The sequence below is a fragment of the Oenanthe melanoleuca genome, chromosome 19, assembly GCF_029582105.1.
Source record: "Oenanthe melanoleuca isolate GR-GAL-2019-014 chromosome 19, OMel1.0, whole genome shotgun sequence".
NCBI classification, from domain to species: Eukaryota; Metazoa; Chordata; class Aves; order Passeriformes; family Muscicapidae; genus Oenanthe; species Oenanthe melanoleuca.
Window position 1 is genome coordinate 7,024,681 of NC_079352.1, and position 23,533 is coordinate 7,048,213.

Consider the following 23,533-nt stretch of genomic DNA (forward strand, 5'->3'; position numbering starts at 1 on the left):
ACAACCATATGCGTAGTTTATACATAACCTGACAGGTTAAAAAACTAAAATTCTAACAGGTTAAGAGTGGTAATCCAAGCTTGTGTCTTAACTTGTTAAAAAGATTCTGTATAAGGACATACATTAAAAAGAGCTGGTGCTTTTTGCCACTGCTATTTGCCACCACTTTTTGCCATTGCTTTGCTTTACTCTTCTCACAAACAAAGCTGCTTCAGCTGGGAACTTCCAAGCCTGTGGCTCCATCCAGCAGCTGCAGGACACAGGGTGTCCCTGGCACAGGGAGGGGGCAGGAGAGGGAGCAGCCTCCCACAGGAAAGCCTGGGCTCCTCCATCATCCCAACATCTGACACCCAGCCTCAGCCTGAGCAGCTCCTCATCCCTGGAAATACACAGCCCTGACCTCTTTCCAGGGAACACAAGCGCCCTTCTAAACAAACCCCTGACAAATGAAGGCAAGAAACCATTTCCTCCCCATTTCCTTCCATTAGAAATGAAACACTGCTATTAATCACCAATAAAGAAATAAAACTCCTAAATGATCTGCTAGTGACTGCTTGGGTCAGGTCCCTCTCCTCAAGCTCACCATGGGCCCAATCCCAGGCACAACTGGAATCACTCTGGCTGTGCTGAACAAAACCATTGCTCTCTCCTCTATTCACTGCATTAAAATAAAAAAAAAAAAAAGAGGATTCAGAGCTGCTGTTGGAGTTTGCTGTTGCTGGGTTTGCTGATGCTTAGCCCTATGTGCACCCCCATTTTATTACTCCAATTATTTTCTTTTTATTCTGATTATTTTTTTTTCCTCCCTCCAGGAAAAGCTTGTGTGCAAGAACCCTTTAGGAAAAAAATCACACCCTGCCCTGGGTACAAGTTATTCCTGGGGAGATTCCAGTTGGACACAAGAGGAAAATTTTTCACAATGAGAACAATCAGCTATTGGAATAATTTCCCCAGGGAAGTGGTGGCTTCCCCAACATTGGACTCTTAATTTGGCTGGATGTGGTGCTGGGCCATCTCGTCTAGACTGTGCTTTGGCCAAGAAAGGTTGGACCAGATGATCCTCAAGGTTCCTTCCAGCCTGGGATTCTAGGATTCTATAAAATATCAGGATGCCTGAGCAAGAGCTGTTGTTTTTCCTCCATCCCCAGCTGGGGCCATCCACCCCAAGGTAAATCCCAGGAGACAGCAGGCAGCAATCCCCTGGGGGCTGTGCCAGCTCCCTCAGCCCCAGGGAAGCAGCAGGTCCCTGGAACACTGTGTCCCAACCAAGCCCTGCCAGGAGCAGCCTGCTGCTAGCTGGAGCAATTATCCCTGGTGAGGAGGAGGGCAGAGCTGCTGCCACAGGCTGAGGGAATTCTTCCATTTCCAGGCTCGCTTTGGGAAGATAACTTTGGGATTTGATTTGCTGGAGCCGGATTGGAATCCTCCTCATGCACCAGGGGCTGGGCTGTTGGCTGAGTGCTGCTGGCACAGCCCAGCCCACACAAACCTCAGGGGCTGTGCTGGAGCAGCTCCAGCCCTGGCTCAGGGGAGGGGGCAGTGTCCCCCCTGGCAGAGGGGTTTTCTGTGCCCCACACTCAGCAGATCCCTGGGTACTGTGCACAGCTTGCAGAAAGCTCCCTGTCCCCAGGCAGATTGGCTCCTACAGTGCTGTGGATGTGGAGCACATGGAGTGTCCTCGTGTCTGTGCCTGGTCAGATGCTGCATTCCCCTGGGAAAGGGGGAGGCTTCACACAGTCATGGAATGGTTTGGGTTGGAATGCACCTTAGAGATCATCTCATTCCAAGGGCAGGGACACCTTCCACTATCCCAGGTTTCTCCAAGTCCCATCCAATCTGGCCTTGGACACTTCCAGGGGCAGCCACAGCTTCTCTGGGGAACCTGTGGTGGGGCCTCATCACCCTCACAGGGAAGAGTTTATTCCTAGTACCCAATCTAAATCTCTCCTCTTCCAGTTTGAACTCATTCCCCCTTATCACCTCCTCCTTTCCTTGCTGGGGTGAGCGTGGACCCGAGCCTGGGGTGCTGGTGTCCCCTGCAGGGTCACAGCCAGGGTGGTGTTGTCACTGCAGGCTGGGGATGCTGCCCCACCTCCTGCCCCTCCAATCCCTCCACAGCCACACTGGGGCTGTCCCAGCAGGAAAGCCATGAAACAAACCCCAGGGATATCCCAGCACTGCTGAGGGACTCAGGTGCTGCCCTGAGCTCCAGCCCAGCCTGGAGTGAGACACTTCCTGCTGCTTATCTCCGTGGCCAGGCAGCTGAGGAAGCCCAACACCCTGGTGCTGCTGGGTGGCTGCTGGCCAAGGGAGCACTTGTGTTCCACAGGAACACAGCAGGCTGCTCCCTCCTGCCCTGGGTGCAGCCTGAGAGTTCAGCTGCCAGCAGCCAGGGTGGCAGCGTGTCCTGCACCCAGCACGGACTGAAAACAAACATTTCTGACCTGATCTGACTCCTACATCACTCAGCTCCTCACAGGCACGTTCCTGCCATAAATCCCAGCCCTGTGGATGGGATGGATACTTGAAGTCCCAGGATACAGTGATGCAGCCCAAGAAACCAACCATCAGCTCGAGCCCCTCAGCAAAAAACTCATGAACAGAACAACTGGGAATTTACTAAATTGATTGTGCTGGGAGTAATTTATCTTCATTGAAATGCCCTCCCATAGGCTGTGCATCCCTACAATGGGCTGGAGGGTGAGGTGCCTGGTGCCTTTGGTGTTTTGCACCCTGCAAGTGCATGAAGAAATGCCAAAAACATGTGGTCAGCAGGGAGGAAATGTAGCTGAAATCCTTGAGTTTCATAAGGGGCTGTGACAATAGGCTGGAGAGCTGCCAACTTTCCTTTCACACACTGAGTGACAAGTGTGCTTGGAAACTTCAGGCTCTCTGCAAAGAAAAGAGCTGGAAGAAAAAGAAATGTTGGAAGGGAGAGTTTTGGAATGGTTTTCTGAGTTTCAGCTAGTTTTGCTGTAAGATGGTGAGAAAGTCCCTTCCAGAACTAAGTTGAGGCAGCCTTTGCTCATCCCCAGCCCAGGATGAAGCAAAGGAAATAAATATGAAATAAATATGAAATTCAACAGCAGAGGAAAAACACAATGTTTCTAAATAAATATTTAGGCTTTTCTGTAAACTCCCTGCTGCAATTGCTTCCATCACATCACTTTTTGCATTTCAAAGTTGGGATTTTCAATGCAAATGCTGCTGAGCAGCCAAACCAGGTCTCTGGTGTGTTCCAGGGGATTGTAGGGGTGAGAGCACCCTCTGCCCTGCTGGGATCTGCCACAGCTTTGGCTCCTGGGGAAATCCCCAGTCCAGCTGGAGGTGAAAATCCTCTGAGGAATTGGCTCAAGGAGGTGTTCAGATGAAGCTGTTTCTCCTCCCTAGTGGAGATGGGGAGCTGTGAGGGCTACAGAGGTGATCACACCACCCTGCTGGGGAAAGGCAGCTGTAAGCCAAGAGTCCTCCTGCAGCAAGAGAAAAGGGAGGAAAAGCTGCATGTCTGGGAGCTGAGCTCTGCAGTGGGTTCGTGCCCTACTGAGACTGCAGAGATCCGGATTCAGAGCCCCAGTGAAGCCTTTGGGCCATGGGGGGATGCACAGGTCACCAGATCCTCACTGGGGCTGGGGACCCTCAGTGATGGGCAGAGCAGGAATGGCCATGGGGCCACCCCTCCCACAGGGCTAGGAGTCCTTCCCAGGCAGCAGATAACATCCCCAGCCAGAGCAGTTGACATCTGCACAGGTCACCGGGTTTGCAAAGCGTTAGGGATTTGCATTTGATTAAAATTAAGTGTTAGGAAAATAAAGGCAGCCAGTTCCTTACTGCAGCTGGGCCAGGGCGAGGCCCCATGGTGGGACCTGTGTGAGGGAAAGAGCAGGGATAGGGAGGGAAAAACCCCCAAGTTTGGTCTGCAAGGGGCTGGAGGAGGGCTGGGAGCTGGGGATGCTGAAGTGCCAAAGCAAACACCCAGGACACCTCACAGAGATAGTTGGGATTTGTCGCCTCCGCTCTGACACAGAATTTGTATATGGAAAAAACATGCCAGGCTCATGACACCAGAGCTGCTCCATCTGGATAAATAGTTAACTGAGTAGTCAAAATAGCCAGTGCTATAAAACAGCTGCTGGGACAGGAGACAGCAGCAGGAGCACTGCTGGAAAAACGGGACGGGAGGAAGGAAGTGATTGAGCGAGAGGATGTGCCAGAGGAGAGCAGGGACCAGGCAGCATCATGGAGCCTGTGTGAGCCAAGACCTCCAGCACTGCCAAGGCACAGCAGGGACCCCCACCAGCCTCCTTGGGCTTTGCTGAGCCTCTTCCCTTCAGCATCCCAAAAATCTCTGCTGAAGAGGTGCCCGTTCTCCTGCCCCAAGCGCTGGTGCCAGGACAAGAGGGGTCTCACAGCAGCCAAGGGGGCAGTACAGAAACTGGACCAGGGGGGCAGCAAACCTGCTCACCAGGAGAGCTGAGAGCAGGAGGAGGTCCTGGAGCTGCTGCAAGCAGAGGAAGGTCTCACACAAGGTCTCACATCCCACCCTGGGCACATCTCCCATCACCATGGTGCCCTGCAAAGGGCTTTGCAGCAGGGACTGGCCCTTTCCCATCCCACCTGGCCAGCCAGAGCTTAGTCCTGTTGCCACACCTGAACCAGCTCCCTACACCTGCAAGCCTGGACTGATTTCCCCCCTGCTGCATGGTGGCACAAAAAGGGAAGGTTTCCAGCAGAAGGCTGGTGGACACTGAGGGGTTTGTCCCACAGTCCACCCCCTGCAGACCCTCCAGCCTGGCTGAGGAATGAGCTGGCAGCCAGGGATGCCACCAGGACCAGTTTGCCCATGGCTGGACACAGGGCAGCCCTGGCCAGAGCTCCCAGCTGTGCTCACTGCTCACCACGGAGGGGCCCAGCTCCTGAACAGCAGCTGCTCCCAGCTCATCCCTGGGAGGCTGGTGCTGCTGGGGAGGGGCACAGCTCCCCCAGCCCCAGCCCCCTGCAGCAAAGCTCCTGATGGGAGCAGCTCTGCAGGGTGGAAGAGGGAGCCTCTCCACACCCCGGGGTGCTGGGATGCATCTCAGGCTCTGACAGCAGCAGCAGAGTGGCTGTGCAGGAATCAAAGGAGGTTTTGGGAAGGAAAGGGATGCCAAGCATTGAGCTCTGGAGCCACTGCCCTGGGGACACATGTGGTGGCACCAGCTTTGGGATGCAAAGTGCTTGTGTGCACAGAAGAGCCCTGGGGACAGCAGTGCTTCCATGCATCCTTAATCCCAAGGGAAAGCCCCACAGTGAGCCTGGATGTGGCCATGAGCTGATGGCATATGGTGAATGAAGAGTCCCTTCTGAGCCCACAGCCTTGCTGGGACCCCTCCCCTCTTATCTGCTGCTCCCACCAAGGGCAAGGATGTGATTGCCCAGCCCTCCCCTGGCCCCATTAGCTGTGGTTGTATTCCCAGCATTAATTACCTGAACCACTCCCTCCCCTCCAGTGCAGGGAACACACCTGGAGTGATTCTCACACCTGGAGGGATGTCACAGGGAGAAAACACACCTGGGCTCACCCAGCCAGAGATGGCTTTCACTAGGAGAAGGTTTTCTTTTCAATGCTATTTGCATGATCTCAAGGTGTGACCTGCAGCACTCTCCTGTTAATGATTCCTAATTGATTTCCTCAGTCCCAGCAGTGCTGCTGGTGGGAGCAGCAGATGCTCTGGGTGGGTTTGAGCACAGCAATAGGAAGTGGCAGATGGCTCCAGTCCCCAGAACCAGGCAGTACAGGATGGATTCAAAAATTATTGTAAGATTTATTAACCCTTCAAGAATTATAATTCTATGATACAGCTGGAGAAACAGGGATGAGAGCTCACTCTGAAATTTCCAAGCTGGAAAAGGCCCCAAAATGTCAATGTTCCCAGGAAAAAATTGGAATAAAAAAAGTTGTTCTTCTTTAGCCAAAACATCATATTTCTGCAAAGTCACTTTGTTTTCTTTGTGATTTGTCAAAGCTGGTAACAGAGTGCAAAATAAAACAAATTATTTCCAAACAAGAGTAACTTTACAATAAAAAAAATGTAAATATTTGTACTGACGGAGTGAAAAGGGCTGCTCCAACATTTCCAAGATCTGCCCTAACCCCTACTTCCACCCCCCCAGCATGTTTTGCTTTAGTTTTTAGAAGGAATCAACACTTGGAGAAATTTTTGGATTTTCCAATGGAAACGAGCTGGAGGGACTCTCTTCCTCCAAGTTCCGCCAATTAGTGCCTGGCTCCCCAGCCTGTGGCTGCTGTGAATTTTCCACTGCTGGAAATCTTAAATATCAAAACTGGATGTTTTCCTCCAAGACAAACGGGGCTGTGCACAGGGCAGCAGCCCCACACACACAGCCCTGTGGGATCCAGGAATGTCCAGCTGTGCGTGACCCATTTCTCCTGGAAAAGCTCATTTTCCACCCAACAGCAGCTGGGTTTTGTCTGATGAGCAGGGGTGAGCCAGGACATCTCTGAAATGCTGCAGCTGTCCCCCTGCCCTTCCTGCTTGCACACACCAGCCCAGATGTGCCTGTGCTCCAGATGTGCAGCCTCACTGCATGCCTGCAGCAGAGCTGGAACTGGGGGCATGACTGGTGCTACTGAATTTTGGGCAAGGCCTGACAGCTGAGCAGGGTCAGAGGGTTCATGGGACTGTCAGCACGGGGGCAGATGAGGTGCAAGGCCTTAGTGGTGCTGCCAAACACAGCCTTGTTTTATTAACAGCACTAAAGGTCATGATTTTCCCCCTTTTAAAACTGTAACACACTCACCACGCACCAAATACATCCCATTAATCAGAAATACAATTTCCAGCACATTAAGTGTTTCACATTGAGCAGCTCTGCCAAAGCAGAGGTGCAATAAAGAGCAATAACATTCCGGTGAAATAAAGAGGTTTAATTATTTTAATTAAAGTAATTTAATTATTTTGTTGCACAAAAGTAGGGCCAAACCCTGGGAGCTGCTCCTTGCCCCAGCCCATCCTTTTCACAGGCACCATCAGGTGTCTGTGCCTGGCTGGAGCTGTGCACCCTGAGGTGTCTCCCTGCTCTGTGTCAGCAGCACTTTGGGTGCCAGGAGGAAGTGCTGCAGCTCTGGCCCAGGGGATTAAGCCTTGCCTAAGCCTGGAATTAAGCCTTGCAGCCTGTGGGTGGCTTTCCCTGCCTGGCTCTGAGCTGAACCAGTGATCCTGGTGTGCAGAGTGTGCCAGGGAGTGGAGCAGGGAGGCAAAGAGAATGGATCCTGATGTTAGTGATGGGAGCAAACCTCAGCTATGTCTGGAAGGGGAAGAAATAAAACGTGGGAAGACAAACTGAAACCCATCACCACCCAAACCTGGTGCAGGAAAAGCACCTTGCAGATGAAGGGCAACTTCCCCTGGATAGTTTTCATCTCTGGGTGTTTTTCTCTGGGAGTGCAACAACCACAGCTCATGAATGTGGAATATTTTCAAGTGTCTCTAAAAGTGAAGGCTCCTGGTGCCAGGGAAAGCAGAGTTCTTTGGGGGAAAGCCTTTCTCCACACATGCTGAACCCAGGGGCTGGGACACTTCCAGCTGCCCAAGTGGACACATGAGGTTGATATCCCAAAAGCACAAATTTGGGGGAGTTTTATGCATGAGAAGTATTCAGTGAGAGCACCCCATGGTGTGTCTGCAAAATCTCTGCTGAGGGACCATGGGGACATCACCATTCCTGACCTTTCCAAGGAATCTGCTTCACCTGACTGCAAACAGCACCATCCCCAGCCCTGCTCCACACACTCATTTTAAGGGTGATAAGCAGAAAACAAAACCATACCAAGGCTGAGCCCACTGCCTGCAGAAAACTGATCCCAGGGGAGCAAGGAGTTTCCTTAATCTGCAAGGGCAAGGAGGGCACAGGACCAGGGCAGGGCTTTCCTCAGGATTTTTATTGAGGTGTCAGGGAAATCTGACCGCAGCAGAAAGGAGCTGGAAAAACAAACAGGTGTGTCCAGCAGCAAAGGGGCTGTAGCTATAGCAATGGGACAGGCCCTGTTGACAAAAGGCTGCACAAAGGACCTTCTTGAGAGATTAAAAGTGGTTTATGAGCTGGCAGGGTTTCCCAGGAAGGCAATTGTTGAAAAATCAGGATGGGGTACATGCACTGAGCACAAATGTGCCTCCTGCAGCATCCCAGGGTTAGAGCCAGGGTGGGGTTCTCAGCAGCTCAGGGAGATGTGTGTTGAGCACAGGGCTGGAAATGTGCACAGGGCTGGAAATGTGCACAGGGCTGCTGCAGGGCTCCCAGCAGCACAGCAGGGTCCTGCCCTGCAGCAGCCCCCCCAGAGGGATGGGTTATTGTGCTTTAGTTTGGGTATCACCCAGCTCTGCTGCCAGGTGCTGCCTCTCCTGTTACCCTCTGCAGGTGCAGCCTGGGGCTGCTGCTCTCTGGCTGGTAGAGATGTCCAGGGTCTGGGTGGGGAGTGCAGGTGCCCTGGCTGGTGCTTTAGCTGGACACCACCCTCAAGCCTCCCTTGCTCCCATCCCAGCACCTGCAATGGGAGAGGTGAAATGCTGCTGCTGGGTTGTGCAGCTGCTGCAAGAGCCCTGATGGCAGCACCTAAAGCAAAACCACGAACAGCAGCAGGTGAATCCAGCACATGGTGTCAGGGGCTACAGCACCCCCTAGGCAGCCCCAGGCTCCTGTCTTGCCTTGTTTCTTCTGCAACCCCTGCAGAAAGTGAGGCTCTGGTGCAGCAAAATCTTCCTGGGAGACCCAGCAGCCAGAAGAGAGATGTCTGAGACAGGAGTTTGGCTGTGCCACCCAAGAGAAGCTCAGAGGGTGGAACTGCAGAGCCAGGCTTGGGAGCCAGGGGCTGTCAGGGATGGCTGGTGGGACACCAGCACCAGCCTTTGCCCAGAGACATTCACACTTGGGTCGAGTTCTGCCCAACTGCTGGGGCTGAGCTGCAGTTGTCTGGTTTAATTTATCTGAGGCTTTCCAAAGGACTAGCTTGTAGTTAAAGCCAAGGATCAGTTGCACTGACAATCGTGTGAGCTCATGTGCAGCCACTCCACTGCACAGCAAGGAGGAAAAGTCTTAAAAGGAAAAAGGCAGAGATTGCCTGGGGCACTTGATGGGCCGGTGGCACTGGCAGCCCAGGTGGCATCATTGCTGTGGCCACCGGGGTGAAAAAGGGCTGATGGGTCACTGTGTGCCACGAGCCACATTCTGAGCAGGGAACAAACTGGGCACAGACCAGGGAACAGGAGCTCCTTGGGCTGTGGGGAACAGGCAGTGATTGTGGCTGTAGGAAACAGGAGTTCCCCAGGGCTCTGGCTGTTCCCAACAGGCTCTCCCCATGCTCTGGCTGTTCCCAACAGGCTCTCCCTGTGCTCTGGCTGTTCCCAACAGGCTCTCCCTGGGCTCTGGCTGTTCCCAGCAGACTCTCCCCATGCTCTGGCTGTTCCCAACAGGCTCTGGCTGTTCCCAACAGGCTCTCCCTGTGCTCTGGCTGTTCCCAACAGGCTCTCCCCATGCTCTAGCTGTTCCCAACAGGCTCTCCCTGTGCTCTAGCTGTTCCCAGCAGGTTCTCCCCATGCTCTGGCTGTTCCCAGCAGCAGCACTGCTGGTGTTAAGCATTGCTAGAGCAAAAGTGAGGAGAGACTTGTTTTACCATCAGTGAGGCTTTGAGTTCCTGGGAAATAAAGCAACTATTTCACTCCCCAGGTTCTGCCCCCACAGGACTGCCTTCCTTGACCTAAGGAAGAGGCAGGAGCCAGAGCAGTGAGCACTGAGCACACCCTCCAGCTGCCATCACCTCTGATGAGGCTGAGGTATCTTCTGCAGAAAAATAAAGGTGGCAAAAGATCAAACACATCAACTGGCAATTGAATGGGGGAAAAAATGATGCAGTTTAAAATCCAGTAGTGTATCCAATGCTGACCCCACTGAGGATGAAATGTTCTTTTTAAATATTAAGCCACTGTAGGAAGGAATAAAACCAAAAACCAAAACATGCAAACAAACAACCTTCCCCTCCACTCCCCCCCTTCAAGAAGAAAAACATTGGTGGGGAGAAAAGAGCCCAAGCTGCTGCTCTGAGGAATAAAATCCCCAAGGTGTGAGTGTGGAGATTTCTGGGAAACCATTGACATTTTTGATGAATGAGCTTTCTGTGGGTGGTTGATGTAGAGGAGAAGGGTAAGAAATGCAGGCATGATTTATTCTCAAGCAAAATGATGAGACTAAAGGTCTCCTGACTCAACACTTCTCCTGAGTCAAGAATTCATCTTTTTGTTTTCTGCCTTTGCAGATCCTGCTGGATGGGAGGGGAAGCCACACGATGTGCGCACTTCCCATCAACTGCACGGTCTGGTTAGGCTCCAAGGCAACAAACCCAATTTAAAGCCTACCTTTAAAGGCTGAACTAGATGTGCTTAAGATTACACCTTCATTCCATATTTAACTTGATCCAAGATAAGCACAGTGATGAAGTGAAGCCCCAGTAAATGTCTACCTACACACGCACATCGAAGTTTTATCCTAGGAGAGGAAAATCTGCACAGGATGTTTTTGCTGATTAGAAAGTATAAAATCCTAAGGGGAAGCATTTCCTGTGATTCCTCAGGTATTTTGTTGGTTCTTAGAAATGTTATGTGGTTGAGGAAGTTAAAAGCTTTGGGTGTCTGAAAGGCAGTGAGGTGAGACCAGAGGTGCAGCTCACAACACTCAGGTGTGTCAAAGATCAGAGAATCATGGAATAGGATTGGGAAGGACCTTACAGCCCATCCCATTCCACCCCTTCCACACCTTCCACTAGCCCAAGCCTTGTCCAGCCTGGCCTTGGACACCTCCAGGGATGGAGCACCCTGTGCCAGTGTAAGAATGACTCATTATACAGAGCTAAAAAGAATTTAGTGTGGCCTTACCAACACCTGCTGATGTGATGATCCAGCTGTGAGGAGATGCCAGCAAAGTGTTTTGGAAATGAGCCTGTAAGAGAAGCTACCACTGACAAACATTTGCAGGCACTTCAAATTTCCTTAGGTTTCATAAAACTGACTTTTTCCATGCAATGCAAGTTTAAATATTTGTTATTTGCACTGCAAATGTTAAGAAAAAAACCTCCAAAATACAATCAGATTTATGCAGTAAGATTATGGAAAGTCAGACAGTAAAGTGGGGAATGGAAAGAAGAAACCAGCTTAAAAAAATTCATTACTGTTGTCAGAAAAGGATTAGTAGGAAAAACTCCCCAGCCAACTGCTCAGCACTTGTGAGGAAAGACCCCATCTTTGACACAGACCAGTTCTCTCTTCTTCCCCATTTCTCATGCTCCCTAAATCCAAACATTGATTCTTTTTATATTCAAGGAATAGGAATTTCTAAATGCTAAGCACCACTACAAAACTGGCTAAGCTTTCCTTCTATTTATCAGGAATGCTTGTGGATGTTTCCAGTTGGAAGAAAAAAGAGTTTGGTTTTCTTTTTTTTCAAGTGTTTATTCCTGCATACCCACATGTGAGGCCCACTGCAGTCTGGGCTGGAGCTGGGTATCAGCTTTTTATTATTTGTTCTTTCTTAGGTAAAAATCAGGAAAGATTTGACTGCAGAGCAGACCTGATTACATTCGACCTGATCGTCATGGAAAGAATGAGCTTTAATCTCACTTCCTTCACTCTTATTCACAGTGGATTTCACTCTTATTCTCTTGAATCAGGGTTGACTACTTGGCTTTAAATGCAGATGTGAGGGGGGCCAGAATTGAGTTTCCCCCTTCAAAACCCAGTACAGTTCCTGTTTTTCCAGGCCATGTTACCAACAAACATTCTTTGTTCCAGTTTTATCCAGCCTGACCTCCTGGTCCAGTGCTGGAAACCAACCTCTTTACACATATTGATGTGTTTTCCAGCATTCTAGAGCTTTCCCTAAAGGCCAGGTCATGCTTTCCAAGGCTCCCATGGTTGTGGTTTTGTCCCCTGGAAACAGGAAAGATGTTTGTCCTGGTGCCTCCCCAGCAGACCCAACACAATTCACTTCAGGGGGATTCACCACTGAAAAGGGGAAGGACTAAATCAGGTTATTGGAGCTTTTCCTGCCCCAGGGCGCCCAGATTTTATAAGAGTATTCCAGGGAGTTGCAGATGTTCATTCCAGGTTTAAAATGGTACAAACAGGCAGGTGTTGCCCTCGTGTTTGTGAAGGTACCAAACCCACCAGACCTGAGCTGGGCTGTGAAAACACAGGGTTGGACCAGTTCTGTTTTCATCACAGCTCAGCCTTCTCCTAAAAATAGATTTTTCAAAAGTCACCCACCTCTAAGCTAACTTGCAGCCTACTTTTGATCTCTTGGAAGAAAAACAGTCTTAACAAACTTGACCTGAAAAGCAGATCCAAAGTGGATGTGCCCTCTGTCACATTCCAATGGCACCACACTCCATTTCAGAGCAATTACACTGAATTATTTCAGGTTTATCAGCTGAAACCTCAAACCTCAGGAACAATCCTCACTCTCCCACACCCTCACAATCTTGTTATTTATTTGTGTTTAATAAAATCACCTAATTAGACCATTCTCCAAGGAAACAACTTGCAGTTTTGGGGCAAATACAGGAAGATGTTGTGACTCCAACACAGCCCTTTCCTCAAGGCAAGCCCAAGGCAAACAACCTTTTCAATTAAACCCACTGGAGCAGGTAGGCATAAGCACCTCTGCTGATAAACATCACTAATCAGAATCAACACTAACACAAATCCCAGCTTTACAGGAGACATCTGGAACCTCCAGATGTGTGTTTCAGGTCTCAAAGTAAATCTACACAGGCACTGAAACCAATGGATATCCACAGGAAAACTGAATTTTTTAGGGTAAGGCCACTGGAATGTAAACAGCAGGGCTGGAATTTAAGAGATGACTCCAGAAGTCTGGTTCCTGCATAGCTCAATGTAATATCAGATATTTACCAACCACATGAGGACAAGCAGGTTTGCTTACAGGCATGGAAAATGAGGATTCCTAAGAAAAACCCTGGATCTCACTACAAACTCCAGCATTGAACATTCAGTGAGGAGAGGAGAAAACCAAACAAAAAACAGACACTGTGTTGTACTTTTTTTGATTTTATAGAATTTTTACAATATATTTCTCTTCATTTGCATATTTTACCCACATCTGTAGCTTTCTTTTTACATGTTGAACTGAACTGGAATAAATCTAAAGGTCTGATATATTTTAAACAACTGATAAAAATTGCAAAGTAGTAAACCCGTAAGAAAAGAAATTATAAAACTCTCGTTTTTAAGTGTTTAATGAAAGCAAGTCAAATGTGTCATTAGGAATAATATGGTTTGTTTTAAACACATCATAAGTGATTCAGGCAGGACAACTTTTTTAGTTTTTCTTATATTAGGCACATTTTTTTTCAGCATACCTGTTTTCCAGACAGTTTTATACAATTCAATAGCATCATTCACATCCACTTGGAACTTCTGCATAATTTTTAAAATGTGATAGATCATGAATATTCATTATTGGTATCCTATTCCTCTCTCTTTAGAGCTACCAGAAGAAAAAAAAAAATAATCAGTGTTTCTTGTCTGTTAAAAAATCCATAATTAATGATTTGAGTTATAAGGCAGCAACAGATTCAGTGTCAACTCAGGTCACAGTCCTTCAGTTCCATCTAGTGGGTAGAAATTATATTTAGTGGACACTGTTCCTAGACAGTTCCTTCAGGGCAAGACGACTGCCTCACGAGGCCAGTCACTGCTGGTAGAGTAAGTTGAGTGGTAATGCCTAGCCAGGAATTCTGGCCACTCCTGTGTCATCCTTGCAGCCTCATGTCTTCATCCAGAAAGCAAAAGGACAGTCCAACAGAAAAAAAAAGTGACTATGACAGAGCTGTGACAGGTTCTGTGAATGGTTTATTTACAGTCTTCATCCCTGATGTGGAAAAAGAAAAAGCCTTCCTTGTCTGAGCAGGCAGTGTCAGCAGCTGCACAGCTCAGCACAGCAGCCCATTGCATATCTGTGATTCCTCAGCCATGGGTGCCTGCTGAGGCAGTGAATACAAGTCCTTCTGCTCCAGAGAAGCAATTCCCAAGTGCTCACCTGCCCCATCCATATGGCTCCCTAACATCAATTTAGAAACATCTCCTTTTCCTGGAGCACCTCCCGTGCCCAGGATCTGCTCAAACAATGACGAGGTGTGAAGCACTTGGCTCCCCAGGGATTCCCGACATCCCTGCAAACTCCAACACCCTGTGTGGATGTGGGGACAGAATGATCCGTGCATTAAGTACACCACAATCTTGGTAATTCCCTTCCCATCCTGATGTCTTTAAGGAAATCAACTCAGGATGCTCAAGGAGGGCTTTCAGAGCAGCATCTCTCTGCTTCCTTTCAGTCTTGCACAAATTCTACACTCTTCCTGAATCCTGGCATTCTCATTTGCTAAGAGAGCCACTCCATTCCTGAAGGCAATGGCTTCAGCATGGTGCTTCTTGGTTTTCAGTTGTCTTTCAGGCAGAATAATCACATTCTGATTCAAGCACTCACTGTGCACTCACTTGGCTGAACAAAACTCTACAGCACAAGAGCCCATAAAAAATTCTGAGGGATGTATTACTGCAAGTTTCCCTCTCAGAGGGAGATTAGGCCACCCTTAAACTCCAGCCCCAGCTGCTAAGAGCATCAGTTCAGAGGACACTCCCCAAAGCAGGGCTCCTGTGCACTGGTATTTGGGCACCACTCAAATTTTGGACAAGCAGGGTCAATAAATACATTTCCTTCTGAGAGAGCCACTGGTTTACACAACTTGCATTCAGTTACTACTAGTGCTTTTGGCTGACTTTTTTTTCCATACTCCAGTGTTGGGGTGAAGAAGTGAAGAAGAAAATTAGCATTAAAATAATCTGAATTTATGTTTGACAAGGCCAGCTCTACAAACTGTGCAAGTACCCAAAATACCTTTCTGTATTCTTTTTACCTCTTTGAAAGGTAATAACCAATGTAGCTGTGCAGGAAGAAAGCCAATTTATTTCAGCATAGAAGGTCTGCAATTCATTCCATGTTCACTAAGAGAAATGTGGTTATTGCTCTGTAAGATAAGAGAGGATTGATCATTAACCCCACCCTGAGTGCTGGGAGTTCAGGTTCCCAACATTGCCAAGAAGGACCTCCTAAGCCACTAATATCAAAATAACTGAAGGGAAAAAAGCCTCACAATTTCTTGTAAAGATGTGATTTTTGAGAAACATGTAAGTTCTTCAGGTCTTCATATCACCACTGCCCTGTGACTGAAGGCCAGCCTCTGCCCTCTGCACTACAATAATGGGCTACCTGGAATAATACACTGGAGATAAAGCAAGGTAAGAACAGGTGACCCAGATGACTGAATCAAAGAAGAGGAGAAACATAAAGCTCTTGCATGAGGATGCTGTGAAACTGGAATCCTTCAACTGCTTTGGAAATCACCCACAATTTGTTTTACAACCTGTAGTTTAGTAAGAATTGAAATCCTTTTCCTTGGGAAGTAGCCTCCAAAGCAAAAATGACAGGATTCAAGCATGGACCACTGGTGCAGATTCTGGTTTGCCTGTTTCACTCTGAAGATGTACAACAGATGCTGCTGATGGCATCACCCCGAGTTCAGCAGTATTTTCTGAAGCTGACACGTTTTAAGGATCAAGTTTCCTCAGGAGCAGATGATACAAATGTGGGGGCCTTCCAATTCTCATACTTCAGCTACGTTCTTTCCTTTACTTCCTCTGAATAAAAAACAATATTGTTCAGTTTACTCTAACATGCTACAATATGTGCATACATAACTGTAGGCGACGCATGAGTTACTCTGAGATGTGCTTTTTCATTGAAGTGCACTGATACTTTTACAAATTCTACATCAAGGTGGAAGGAAGGAAGGCTGCAGAGTGCTCATACACTGAAGCTGAAGGAACTTCTCCTGAAGGGAGTTAAGATGTTTGTTCCAATGTCCTATGGACAAACTACTCTATCCCATGCACTCCGGCCTGAGCCAGTATTAAACATTCCAGAAACTTGTTGATTTGTTTGGATAGTTAATGGCAAGGCTGATAGCAGCAATGTTTTTCAGGGCCTAGAAAAGAAAAGGAAAAACAGTCACAACAAATATTCTCCTCAGGTCCAAAGTGTAAAGAAATTGTATGAAACTAAACAGAAATAGACACCTAGAATCACAGAACGGTTTGGGTTGGGAGGGACCTTAAAAATAATTTCATTCCACTCCCTGCCACAGAGAGGGACACCCTCCCCCAGCCCACATTGCTCCAAGCCCCATCCAGCCTGGCCTTGGACACTTCCAGGGATGGGGCAGCCACTGCTGCTTTGGGAAGCCTGTGCCATGGCCTCACTACCCTCATGGGAAAGAATTCCTTCCCAATATCCTAGAAAAGCATTTGTGCATAGCTCACTCACAGCTTTCAGAGGCTGTCAAGGTACTGTAATGGCCAAGTACATTAATATGTCCTTTATAAACTCCACTGGGCAATGAGAACTCATTGAGTGTCTGCCACAGAGATCCCAGACCCAGCCAGCCCTGGGGCTGTGCAATCCTACCTGTGCTGTGCAGCGATGAAGATGATCTTCAGTATTTAAGGCAAGCAAATACTCCTGTAGAGATCCAAGCTCCTGCAGCCAGAAAACATGCAATGAACACCAATGTTTCTACCAAAGGTGATAATCTACTCATTAACATTAAAATGCTGATCATTAGAGCAGTCCCCAAGAAGCAAAGGTATCAGAACTGCACACCAGACTCTCCCAGACTAGAGCACAGCTTGTGATATCAAAAATGAGCTCATGACACTGCTAGTATTCAAAGTTTAAAACCAACTCAACAAAAACCACATGCAAATACCTTTAAATTAATTATTAAACTAGAATTCCTCTCAGAACAAACAGTGGCTTTAGGGCCTTAATAGTCATGACTATTACTTAAAATCCAATGATGGATAAGGTAACAGAATTCCCCTCTAATTAGAATTTAGAAGTGAAAGTTGCTAATGTTTGTGTAGCTCTGATGGATAAAGGAAAAGTGCATTGAGTGTAACACTGAATTCTGTCATTCCCAGCACTGAGGAGAGGAGGGATAAAAGACAGGAACTGCTTACAGTAACTCTGTTTTCTGTCACAAAGAAGAGTTCTGCCAGTGCACGATGAAGAGGAAGGAGAATACCAGGCTTGGCTGTGTCATTACATGAGTTGTTTTCCATATGGGTGAAAAGCTGCCAAAGTGGCTTCAGTAAGGTGAGGTCACAGTCCCTGAAAAAAAAGTAATTTAAATGAAATCATGATAGAATAGTGAGTAACCACCATGCCCATTTCTGGGAATGGGGAGGTGGGGGGAAAACCAAAATCAAATCAAATTTAAGGGAACAAAACCATACATTTGTGACAGTTAAAAATAAAAAAACACTTTGCTAAATGCTCTTGCATCTAGAAATATTCATGCCATACGTAAGCTAAAGGACATATATCCCTTCTAAAATTCAATTACAGACTTAATGGTACAACTAAAAATATTAACTTAAAAGCTATTTACTTTACTGGGTATCAAATCATCACTTCACCAAGTTATTATTTCATCCTTACCTTAATTCTGCAGTATAACTAATACAAAGAGAATAAATTTCTAGGAATTTAGAAATTTATTAATATTTAGAAAATTAATTGAAATCTACCTTTGTCCTGTTTTGTGATGATGTTTTTTTCTTTACAATGACATTTGAATTCACAGGTTTCTTTAAAGGCCAGGAGAGAAGAGAGAGTAAAACATTTCTGCTACCGAAGCACTGTAATTTGCATCTGACAGGCAAATTAAGAATACCTGTTTCAAATCACAGGGTTTTTTGCTTCAAAAGAGTATGAGATGAGTGTCTGTTTGTTCCCTTGCCCTTGGAGCACTCACCCCTGGCTGCTGCACTGCACTATCTTCAGGAGCAGGTGGATGGCCTTGAGCCGCTGGTGCCCGGTCTGGCGACATGCCACTCCCACCTGCCACTCCCAGATTTTGGCCAGTGGAAGGTGAGGAATGACCCTTTCCTCAGACAGCATCTGCTTTAGAATTTCAAACCCTGGGGGAAAAAAAAAAAAATTCAAACAGCTGGTCAGTTTTGTAGGGACACATTCTGTTCATATCATCAGTTTTCTCTATACACCAAATATTGTAAGGCAGAAATATTGAATTAAAATACCAATCAAAAATCTGAGACAACTCTAGATTACATCCTGACATTGCAACTCTTTTCTGAGGCAAAACTCACATAAAAATTAGAAAGAATCACATCCAAAATTAAATTTCTGCCCAAATAAGGTAAACTAAACACAGGCCCTCCCTATTACACGACATGCAGTAGAGTTTTGATGGTAGAAAATATCCACCAGCCTCAATTTCATTAAAAATATTTAAACTCTAATATAAACTAACAAAACCTCTTATGCTAGTAATTAGACCCAGAACTATTCTATTTTAATGGATAACCACTTCTGAAAAATGCAATTACCACTATTTCTGTTTCCAATTACAGCATCCTGGAGTGTTTACTAAATACTCTGTAATTACTATCATATAATGAGAGTTTGGATTATTATAATTGTAATGTCCAAGTCTCTGTGAAGATTTTGTGTTTCTACCCCAAAATCACAGGAAATAAGAGGAAATCACTTGAGTTTCAACTTGAACAAAACTGATCAAAACTAAGACAATGATTGCAAATTCTAAGTCAAGGAAAAGGGACAACCACAGGTCTCTCAAAGTTGAGAAAAATTATTTTAAAAGGCCATTTTCAATACATTCTGAGCATCTCTTACCTGTCTGAAACCTTCCCAGATGACCTGCTGTCACTGTAAACTTATAACCCCACTCGGTGTTGCTCATGTCAGAAGTAAATTTGTAGTAGAGTGTGTCTCCTGTGTTCAGGGAAGGAAGAAAGCCCACAGTACTATTTCTCAGTTTGTTTTGCCATCTCAAATACAATTTAAATGAAAAGTCTGAAATTATTTTATGCTAGATGTCTTCATTCAAGAGAGGTGGTCTTTTATTTTTTGGTAATTATGAAGCAAAAAAGAACAGCTGACAAAGAGGAAACCACAATGGTTTCCCCTGTCTAAAGATACTGGATAGGAAGGATAATGCCTTTTACATTTTTGACAACTAAATAGAGGAAATTAAAGAAACTCCATATTCTGCATATGTAACTTTCACTTTTCCAGTTGTGTTACTGGATCAGTTATGATTTATGAAACAACAACCTCTATACAGGTAGCCAAGCTTTTTACAACACTTAAATTCATTGGACAAAAGATATAAAATATTTGAAAGTAAAATTTTTACATGTCAGAAAATTAAATTGAACATTTTTACTTCAAGGGAAAAAACTGTTAAACTTAATCACTTAAAAATATTTAATCTACTTAAAAATAGAAGGACTATTAAAACATTTGATCACTTTACAATCAGGCAAAAAAAATTCAAAAGGTTTTTTGCCACTATAGCATAAATCCTGGTAGTTGGCTGTTACACTACACAAAACATCTTCTTACCTACTGTGCTCTATAATACTAGAGCTGTTAAAACTTAAAATACCTTTCTACCCTATGAAAAAGCCTATCAGTCTGGGACAAGCAGGCTAGATTTCATTGGGAAGCAGAATTTTCAAAGTTTCACGAACAAGAAAAATTTTGAAAACATTTTTTAGGATTTAAAATGAAAATAACTATAAAAAAATTTCCATTTTTATCATGAAATGGTGTGTTGGTTTGTAGAAATTTCCTGAAATAGACAGTGTTCTCTCCTACTCATAGGAGAAAGCTTTTCAATCAAATGAAAAGCCCAGAAGCCTTTAAATGTTTCAGCTAAAACCTGCTGGAATCAAGAGCCTTTATCCAACCAGCCTTGGTTAGAAATGAACTTCCACTGGGTGAAACTCAAGTTTCAAAGCCAAGGCTGCTCTAAACAATGGGCTTCAAAGTTCAGCTCCTTGGCAAACCTCAGCAACTATTAGGGAGGGAAACGAAGACAGAAGTTCACAAAAATCTCAAATATTCCTACAGAACACACATCTGCTTTTAGCTAGCACCTTGTAACCTAAAAACAGCACCTTGTAACCCAAACTGGTTTGCTAAGAAATCTCCTAAATTTCTTCACAGGTGCTGACAGTCCTTGAAATCAAGAACTTCCTGCAGCACCCCCATGCTCAGTGGGTTAAAACAGTTAAAATCAGAAGCAGGGGACTTGAGCTCCCTGGCCACTGCTCCTCACTGTGCTCTCACAAATGTGCTTAGAGAATCCAGAGTGCAGCTGGCAGCCAAAGCCAAAGGTGCTGGCACTGGCTCTCTTTGCTCAGAGCAGCAGCAGAGCATGGAGACAGAGATAAGCATATATTTCTTTTTTTTTTAAATAAAAAAATGTGTTTCCTGTGGAAAGTAAGACAGGGCATAAACAATGTAAGAGAATATCGTGCAGAACAAGGACTGTGCTGGAACAGAATCAAGATCAAATTTGTTTCCAGTAGCTGAGTGCATGCTTTGACTGAGGGGTGGAAAGAAAAGGTCACAGCACAACAACAGATAAGCCACTTTTCAGAAACAAATGCAAGAGCAGCACGTCAGAGCAAACAGAGTGGGACAAGGAAAGAATTGGCTCTTTTCCTGCACATCTCAGGAACATCCACATTGAACTCATCAGGAGCTTCTCTCAGGAGCCCCAGCAATATCCTATATAAATATCCTACATAAATATCCTAGATAACCTTGAATCAGTGCATTCACCTGGAAGCTCAAAGTCAGTCCATTTCTGTGGAGAGCCACTGAAGCTGTGCCTGTCCTGCTGGAAGTCACTGCTGCTGGACATGAGCAGCTCATCACAGCCCTCCTCTGTGTTACACTGGGAGTCAAACTTGATGGAGAGGTAGATAGCACCAGGAATGTGAACTTTATCCTGAGGAATAAACACAGGAGTTTTGTGTCACACTGTATTGCCCAGAACCCACTTAACTTTCATCATACAAACAAGGGAAATATAAAAAATGCTACAGCATCTCTGTGAGTAAAAAACTCTTTGATATTTTTACCCAGAGCTAATTTAAACAAATGTAAAACATGACCTATTGTCCACATTAGCTATTAATCATGAAAAATTAATTGCCAGCAATGCTTTCCTTTTTCAAAAGCAGTAATTGTTGCTGATATTGATCTCACTGCCAGAACCTAAGGGCTTATATGCATTTTAAATATAAAAATCAGAGTCAGAGAAGCAGGGAAATTAAAAATCTCGAGACTGCCCAGAGGCAATAATTACTCTACCAAACTATATCAGAAAAATGCTTTCAAACAGTATCAAGAGAAGAAACTGTTTGTGTCAGGGAAAGAGTTTAGAATGAGAAATGCAAGAAAAAAGACACCACTCCTCCTTTCATCTAACAGCACAAGGGAGAACCAGGCCAACTGAAACAAATCTTTGGAAGGAAGGGTAGAAACACTTGATCATTAAGGCCTTGAAACTATTTACAAATCTGATCTGCTTCAGATACATGCACAGTAAAATGATCTAAGTGATGCACTTTTCATATGATTGAATTAGAATTACATTAAAGTGCCTGATTGGACATGTTTCTATGCAGGGCAAGGCCTGAGCTATCTGACATCAGCCTTTTCCAAGCAAGACTGAACAGACTTCACAGGTGCTTCAGGCAGAAGTACTTCAAGCACAGGTACCCATTGGAACTTTGAGAGGCTTCTGCTCTAAGCCCTGGGTGATTTCAGCTCCAAGCCATGCTCTGCAATCCATGGCTGCCTTACCTCAAAGTTGGTATTGTTGTTGTAAGGATGCTGAGATTCCCTCATCTGCACTGCCATCCCTGGCTCCTCCATGAACTGACAGGCTGTCAGGGCCATGGTCCCCAGCATGCTCTCCTTGCAGCCATGCAGCACTTTCTGGAGAATCTGGTGAGGAGAAGCCTCATGTAAATACAATTTACTGACAAAAGAACATTTACAACTGTCATGCTGATGGCTGACATGAGTCATGTCCAGCCACACAGTATTTTGAAAGAGGGAATCAAGTATCAGCAAGAAACAAGATAAATTCACAAATGATGCCTCCATAAGCACAAAAGATTTCACTCTGTCCTCTGTTCTAGATTTTCATTCTTTATTTGATAAAAACCTGACAGATATTGGCTAAGTCTCTTCACACAACTACTAGGATCAAGGCTAATCCAGGAATCAAAGCTGTAATCAAGTGAGATAAACAACTTTTTTACCATACTATACAGGCACCTTCTATACCTACAGGTTTTGATTTGAATAGAATATGTCATATATTTCAGCCTTCAAATAAAAAAGTACAACTCTGTGCATAAGAAGAAATTATAAGGTATCAATGGCTGAAGTTTTGAAAGCAGCAGATGCAAGTCCTGTGTGTTTTAAACTACCCAAAAATGTCCTTTAATCTATCAGGACACACAAAATATAATTCAGAACTACCTGAGTCTCACTTTTTCTTATGTTTATAGCAGTGCATAAAAGCCCTGAATTGGGAATTCTGTTACTTGAGGCCCTTTCAGGTCATCAGAGCAACAAATTCCATGCCTTCACCTGCCATCTCTTAACTATTCCTATAATATATAATACACCAGTTCAGCCCAGCAAATTCACCAAAAACTGATTTCTTGGGAAAAAGAGTTTAAAAAACGAAGGCAGCATGCAGCAGAGTTCCCTGGATGCACTCTTTGCCTAAGACAAAGGCTAGGCTTTTTCATTTAATATGCCTTAATAGATTTTATTCTATCAGTTCATCCTGCCCTTTTCTGAACCCATAAAAACACCCTGGGGCAACAATTTCCATGACTTACTGTGTCAAGAACCTGTTCTTTTGGTTTGTTTTGGACCTGCCACTTATTACCTTAATCTGACACTCCTTTGTTTTCTTACTGGGAGGGTCAGTGAATAATACTTGCTCTTAACTTTTGTATGCTATTTACTGCTTTAAATCTACAGAGAAAGAGGAACAGACTTTTCCATTACTCCTTCTCCCTCAATGCCCCACAGGGGAAAGATCCAGAATGAAGAAAACCAGTTGGTTCCTCATATTGAAGTTATTCATGGCTGCAATAATCCCTGCCATTCTTCTCTAGGCCTCTTGCAGTTGTACTGCATCTTCTATTAATTTTTTAATGAGATGAGAGAGTCACTGCAGTCCAAAAGAGTGCATAGTATTGGTTCAGTGGCATACCAATGCCTTCTGCTTTATTTTTCATTGCCTCTTTGAAGATTCTCTTCACTTAATTTGCTTTGACTGCTGTGAAGCCTTGAGCTGACACTTTCATTACAACATTCTATTGTAATTCCAAGATCACTTCCACCACCAGCTCATCAGTGGAGTAGCAGGTATTACAATATACACATTGAGATCTAAAAAAAAGCAGCTTTTAGAAGGCACTGCCTATTTTACCAGTTTCTCTAGATTACCATCTAGATTGCCTGTTTTCAAAACAGACTGCCA

At 45.5% G+C, this 23,533-nt stretch overlaps 1 protein-coding gene across 2 annotated transcripts in view; it reads right to left on the minus strand.

Annotated features, from left to right (window-relative positions):
- Window positions 1-13,284: 13,284 nt before the first annotated feature.
- The window catches only part of ZZEF1 (zinc finger ZZ-type and EF-hand domain containing 1), a 56,242-nt gene continuing 45,993 nt past the window's right edge, over window positions 13,285-23,533 (minus strand). For both annotated transcript variants that reach the window (XM_056506991.1, XM_056506990.1), the window contains exons 49-55: window positions 21,829-21,972; window positions 20,800-20,968; window positions 18,841-18,939; window positions 17,939-18,104; window positions 17,142-17,292; window positions 16,588-16,659; window positions 13,285-16,108 (exon numbers count right to left, since the gene is read on the minus strand). In XM_056506991.1, coding sequence (XP_056362966.1) covers window positions 16,034-16,108; window positions 16,588-16,659; window positions 17,142-17,292; window positions 17,939-18,104; window positions 18,841-18,939; window positions 20,800-20,968; window positions 21,829-21,972 — 876 coding nt within the window. In that variant the 3' untranslated portion in view covers window positions 13,285-16,033. The remainder of the gene's footprint in view (window positions 16,109-16,587; window positions 16,660-17,141; window positions 17,293-17,938; window positions 18,105-18,840; window positions 18,940-20,799; window positions 20,969-21,828; window positions 21,973-23,533) is intronic.